Source organism: Gymnoscopelus microlampas (assembly GCF_963454915.1).
Source record: "Gymnoscopelus microlampas genome assembly, chromosome: 21".
In the NCBI taxonomy this organism is placed as follows: domain Eukaryota; kingdom Metazoa; phylum Chordata; class Actinopteri; order Myctophiformes; family Myctophidae; genus Gymnoscopelus; species Gymnoscopelus microlampas.
The window spans coordinates 40,189,246-40,195,809 of record NC_139958.1 but is presented as its reverse complement, the minus strand read 5'-3'; the positions used below and the strand labels follow the sequence as shown (position 1 = coordinate 40,195,809).

General features: G+C 38.7%; 1 protein-coding gene across 1 annotated transcript in view; it reads left to right on the top strand.

The window, feature by feature from the left end:
• The window catches only part of LOC311038293 (uncharacterized protein), a 54,382-nt gene continuing 47,818 nt past the window's right edge, over positions 1 to 6,564 (top strand). Inside the window, exons 1-4 of the mRNA XM_084047717.1 lie at positions 1 to 1,429; positions 2,203 to 2,466; positions 2,676 to 3,065; positions 5,865 to 6,296. Coding sequence (XP_083903843.1) covers positions 117 to 1,429; positions 2,203 to 2,466; positions 2,676 to 3,065; positions 5,865 to 6,296 — 2,399 coding nt within the window. The 5' untranslated portion in view covers positions 1 to 116. The remainder of the gene's footprint in view (positions 1,430 to 2,202; positions 2,467 to 2,675; positions 3,066 to 5,864; positions 6,297 to 6,564) is intronic.

Here is a 6,564-nt window from a genome sequence, read left to right as displayed (position 1 = left end):
CCTACATTCCTGTGGATAAACAGGAAATATCTGTAGATGACTTACTCAAAAGACGTGAGACCAAAATTCTCTTGGTTGGTAAGACTGGAGTTGGAAAGACAACAGCTGCATGTGAAATGCTGAAAATCTGGGGAGGAAGCGACAACAAGGACCTAGATTATATGTTCTATTTTGATATGAGAAAAATCACAAAGGACATGAGTTTGGAGGATCTTCTGTTCAATATGTTTTGTGATCCAGATGAAGGAAAAGAAGAGGTCCTGGCGGACATAAAGAAGTATTCTGAAAATGTTACCATCATTTTTGATGGACTCACAGTTCTCTCTTCCTCAGTGATAGAGAGACTTGTGGAAGAGGACCTGCTTCCTTATGCAAAGATTGTGATCACATGCAGACCAGAGGTTGAAACTGAAGACTTCCTATCAGACTGGGCTTCTCTCAGAGTGGAGGTGAAAGGCTTCAGCACAAAGTCCATCAGAGTGTATTTAGCTAAGATGTTGAACACTGAGCAGTTGAGCACATTTGAGAACAACCTGGAGTTGTTCAGTCTTTGCCATGTCCCAGTATATGCACTGATGGTGGTTGCCTGCCTTTCTTTAAAGAACACTATGGCTCCTCAAGGACTGTGCACTGTAAGTGAAATATACATAAACATTCTTCGTGGGTGTATTCAAAAGCACAGCGGCAAGGCAATACAAAAAATTGAACTAAACGACTATATCAGAGACTACTACAGTGAAACAATATTTGCTTCGGCAATGGCTGCTTTTCAGGCAACTCTCAGGAAATCTGTGAACTTAACAGACCTGTCTTGTAAAGAACGTGGTGTTCATTCAGCCTTCCTGACAACACTTGCTGTTCAAGTTGAACCTACAGTATGGGAAACCCACTCTGCATTTCTCCACTACACCATGCAGGAGTTTTTTGCAGCATTGTGGTGTTTTAAGAATCCTGACAATATAACTGATCTTCTGCAACAGTGCTGCACTGAAGAGATGAAACACATGAAACATGTGATCCCTTTCTTGTGTGGTTTGTGCAGCGACAGAAATCTTGCCAAGTTGAAATGTCTGTCTCCAGATCAGCAGGTGAAGGACATATCTAAGACTTTCATCAAAGACGTGGTAAACACGTTTCTCTCTTCTCCACTAACTGAAGACCACAGTGACACTGATGACAGCAACATACTGTTCTTATGCCAATGCTTGTATGAATCTCAGTCCACTGAGGCTTGTCTTCACTTTCTGGACAAACTGGATTATTGCCTTGATTTGAGTGAAGAGAATCTTGATCCTCACCATTATTGTGCTTTGTCTTATGTAATCAGTCAGTCCCAAGAGAGCAAAATAAAGCTAAACCTTGCGGACACTGTATCAGAACAAGGACTGAGATTGATACTTGGATGCCTGAAAAACATCCAACTGGATGGGTGAGCATTTATTTTGAATCTCTCTCTCTCTCTCTTACTCTGTGTGTGTGTGTGTGTCTGTCTGTCTGTCTGTCTGTCTGTGTGTGTGTGTGTGTGTGTGTGTGTGTGTGTGTGTGTGTGTGTGTGTGTGTGTGTGTGTGTGTGTGTGTGTGTGTGTGTGTGTGTGTGTGTGTGTGTGTGTGTGTGTGTGTGTGTATAGTATATGTTACAGTCAGATTGAAAAAGGAGTGCTTGTTTTTTTCGAGTTCACCTCCCCCCCTCAAAAAATAAATAAATGACGTCTCGGAGGTACCGAGACTAGGGGGGGGGGGGGCGATGATTTACGATTCTGTCCCTATCGGACATAATTCGGACGGCACAGAGTTGTCTGAAGGTAACTTTGCAACGTTTGGCACGGTGACTGACTCGCCTAAGCTCGCTCGACGGTGCCTCTCGTGGCTCAAGTCACCTTCAGACGGCGCGCCTCCGTCGGTGAAAACGAGTGCACTTTTTTCAATCTATTTTTATATATATATATATATATATATATATATATATATATATATATATATATTCTTTTTTAATAAACACACATTGTGAATGTATCTGTACGAGCTGATTTATTTTTTTATGGATTCAGATCCTGAGCTTTTAAATCTTACAATTGGTACAGAATCCAACTACAGTCACTGTATCACTAAACAACAAAAATGTACCTACTGTAATGTTAAAACATGTTTAATTACTTTATATACGGAAAGGTCTCATTTTAGGAAAAAACACTTTTATTCCAGGTGTGACACTTTGCAAAGCCAGCTCTGGAAGGCTTTTCTCCTCAGTGAGGAGAAGTTGGACTACAGAGTTTTACTTGGCCTTGGTGGAAATGAGTTGCACCTCCCAGTCTGTGGTGGTAAAAGAGTGTTTGAAAGAGCAGTAGAGGTCATGCAGAACAGTCCAGAGAGGCTTCACCTCTGCCTCCTCTGGAACAGGAAGACCAGTGCATGTCCAGAACTGAGAAGGACCCTGTTGGGAACTCTGGCTCAAATAAACACACTCAGGTGTGTAATTTAGTGTCATGTTGATGTTTTTTTTATTTTCTTAATGAGTTAAATTGATGAAATTGAACAACACCCCCTTTGCTGTTTGAATTGCTGACCTTTGAAACATCAACATAATCATTAAATAGGTTTCTTGTTTGATAACAGTGATAGGCCTACTAGAAAGTACCAGAGATTTGACCCATATTTCTTTGAACACTACAATTAAGGTTCAGAGACACATCCAGAGGTGCAGACACACAGGTTCAGGAACAATTCCCTGGACTACAGGAGGGGGAAAAAAAGAGGCTGTTACTAGATTTGTGCCTGGAGGCAGCAATTCATAAGAGGGAAGTATTTCAGAGTACAGTGAATGAACTCCTGTCGTTGTTCTCTGTTTACAATATGAAATATGACATCCTGTTTGATCTTCTGAAGCCACTTAAACCACCAGCTCATACAGTCTGGTCAATAGATCTCTCAGGGAGAAAGACCTCTATACTCCTAGAATGCTTGAAACTCCAACCAGAGAAGAAACCAGTAGAGCTGAGAGGCTGGTCAGATGAAAAGAGTGAAGTGAGGATCTTCCTTCAGTGTCTACCCTACATCTCAAAGCTCAGGTAACTGGGATTATGTTGTATACTGAATAAGTATTGTAATGGATATTTTAGAATGCCAACATGTAGGCCTATATATATTGTGTATTTGGTGGTTATCTCAATGAAGCAAGGTTTCACATAAATGTGCTAATTCAAACTCAGTTAGAGCTGTCAATCTAACAGCTGACCTGTTTCCCCCATGCTACTCTCACTGTGTCAGCTATTTGTATTTGTGGATCTATGTTTGTGTCGCTCTTATTTTGAGTACATACCTTATATAACCATTTAGAATAGCATCTTTGGTACAATGTGGAGTATGAAGAACTGTGTTAGATGAGGTTCAGGAGGCTTGTGCCCCGAGGGGCTGCTGGAGCAGGGCCGGAGCCCTGCTTCTCATGATCTGTATGCTGTTTGCTCTGCTGAAATCTTGCTAATAAATGATCTTTAACTTCACCTGAATGGAATATTATTATTATTAATATTTCTATAATAGTATACCTGTTTTTGATTGATTGATTGATTGATTGATTGATTCATTAACAGTTTCCAAAAAAAGCACAGAAAGTACTAACAGTTATACAAAAGGATGCTATAAGGATTAAACCCAAGAAAGCACTAAGAAAGCACTATGGCTTGTTTCCATTGGGGTCCTGTGTCTTCAAATCATTGAGTTGAATACCTCTTAAACCTACATTTTCTATTGACTCTTTCACCTAAAATCTTATGACTACATTGTCCAATATTGTGTGATGTTTATGATGCAGGGATCAATATTTAATTAATTTGAACTGTTGCAGTTTCCCTACCCGAGGACTGTTAAAACAAACCAATTTCCTGGGTAAGCTCTTCTGTGAAGCAGCAGAACAGGAAGAAGAAACAGGAGAAAAGATGCTGGAATTGATGTCTTCTGTGTGCAATTACAAAACATTCCCCCACGTTGACTGGCGTGATGGGATCGATCCTTGGTTATACAGGGAGTATCAATGTCAGGTACTACTGAAACTGTACTCATATGTGAAGAACCATGAGACGCTAACAGACAGAAGTGTTCTTCCAGCATTACAACCAATTTACCAGTCACTTCCAGCAGTCTGGTCAATAGACCTCTCAAAGAGAAAGGTCTCCCTCCTACTAGAGGTGCTGAAACTCCAACAAGAGAAGAAACCAGTAGAGCTGACAGGCTGGTCAGATGAAGTGAGTGACGTGAAGATCTTCCTTCAGTGTCTACCATACATCTCACAACTCAGGTAACTGGGATTATGTTGCATGCTGAATAGCTATACCTCATTACATTTGAAATGTCAGTAATTGAATTAGTAAAAGTCTAATAAAGGTGTATTTTGTTAACAAAAACATTTAAGTTAAATTAAATAATACTTTACAGTGCTGTCTTTCTAAAAAATAAAGCCAATTTCATTGATAAAAGCACCCTTTTCTGTTTCAAATATTTGTATTGAGAAGCACAGGATACAAATATACATTTTCCTTTTAAGTATGTTCTTTCTCCTAAAATCAAACAGACATACACACAAAATAAACAGATGAGAACTGTTTTCTCTTCAAAGAATATGTTAATTCATCCGCATGCAGCTAATGTATCAATATGTTGCTATTACTTGCTTTTCTAGATCTTAATGAATGATTTACAGTTCAGTTTTAGTAAAAGTTATTTGAGTGGATTTAGCTTCGCATTACCTTTTTTTTTAAAATACGTTTGCAATTTTGAATCCTCTTATTTCTTTCATATTAATCTACAGGTTTACTTCTCAGAATCAAACAGGACACAGCTTTCTGATGAATTTGTGTGTGCAAGCAGCTCTCCATGAGAGGTTGAACACACAAACAATAGATGAAGTGTTTTCATCATCTGAATATTGGCATCACAAATGGGACTTTCTTCTAGACCTGTATTCCCATGTCAAAGACTATGAGACTCAAACAGGCGGAAGTCTTCTTCCAGCATTACAATCACTTTATCTGGCTGCTCCTGCAGTCTGGTCCATAGACCTCTCAGAGAGAAAGGTCTCCCTCCTCCTAGAGGTGCTGAAACTCCAACAAGAGAAGAAACCAGTAGAGCTGACAGGCTGGTCAGATGATGAGAGTGAAGTGAAGATCTTCCTTCAGTGTCTACCCTACATCTCACAACTTAGGTAATTGGGATTATGTGTTCCTCGTTACATTTAAACATTCAATTGTTAAATTCTATTTAAAGAAGGTCAATATAGCACTCACAAGCGTATATTTCAATAATGAACATGAATGTTCATTTAGGCATGACAGGAATTAACATTTCTGAGTTATTTACACTCCAAATAGATTGACAGGATATAAAAATTCTCAAATCATACATAGTTTTTTCCCAAAGTTACCTTTAGTATCAGTATTTATTTTTGTATCATTGTCTATGCAATATGCATTAAAGAGTCATTTAGAATTCAAATATAATTTTATTATTTTTTAGCTGCACATTACATTTTTAACTTGTATAATCAGTTTTGGGTTCATGAGAAGTTTTTGTAGGAATGTTATTCCTCTTATTTTTTCATACTCTATACAGGTTTACTTCTCAGAATTAAACAGTTTTGACATGAGCGGAGGATTTTACTTATATGCTAGCGCTAGTCCACGTATAGTCGTACAGAGAAATGAAGTTTAAGCATTAAGACACATATTTAGTAATAAATTGTATGATTATTCCTTCATTTGCCACCATTGAAAATGTTACCTAAAATCTGATGGATACAGTGTCCATCATTGTTTGGTTCTTTTTATGATGAAAAGATGAATATTTCATGTTGGTTTTCATTTAAACTGTTGCAGTGTTGCTGGGCGAGAACCATCCAAGTTCCTGAGGAAGCTCATCTGTCAAGCATCAGAACGGGAAGGAGAAACAGGAGAGAAGATTCTGGAATTGTTGTCTTCTGTGTTTAATTACAAAACATTCTTCTTCATTGACTGTCATGATAATTTGAAAGATAGGGCATATCAATGTGATGTTCTACTGGACCTGTACTCCTATTTGAAGAACTATGAGACTCAAACAGGAAGAAGTGTTCTTCCAGCATTACAACCAGTTTATCTGGCAGCTCCTACAGTCTGGTCCATAGACCTCTCAGAGAGAAAGGTCTCCCTCCTCCTAGAGGTGCTGAAACTGCAACCAGGGAAGAAACCAGTAGAGCTGACAGGCTGGTCAGATGAAGAGAGTGAAGTGAGGAGCTTCCTTCAGTGTCTACCCTACATCTCAAACCTCAGGTACTGTAACTGGGATTATGTTGCATACGTTTACACCATTATATTTAAAACATATATATTCAGAGATTTGCACACATTTTCACGATTTAAAAAAATAGCAGATCTACAAGCTCATAGCGCGGCACCGAGTTCCGTGCTATGAGCTTGTATATCTGCTATTTTTGAATAGCCAATGAAATCTAAAAATGACAGATTCTTTTCCGGTCTTAAGGTTTACTGTAGCTCTCACAAAGGTGTATTTGTATAATGAACACAAATGTTAATTTGT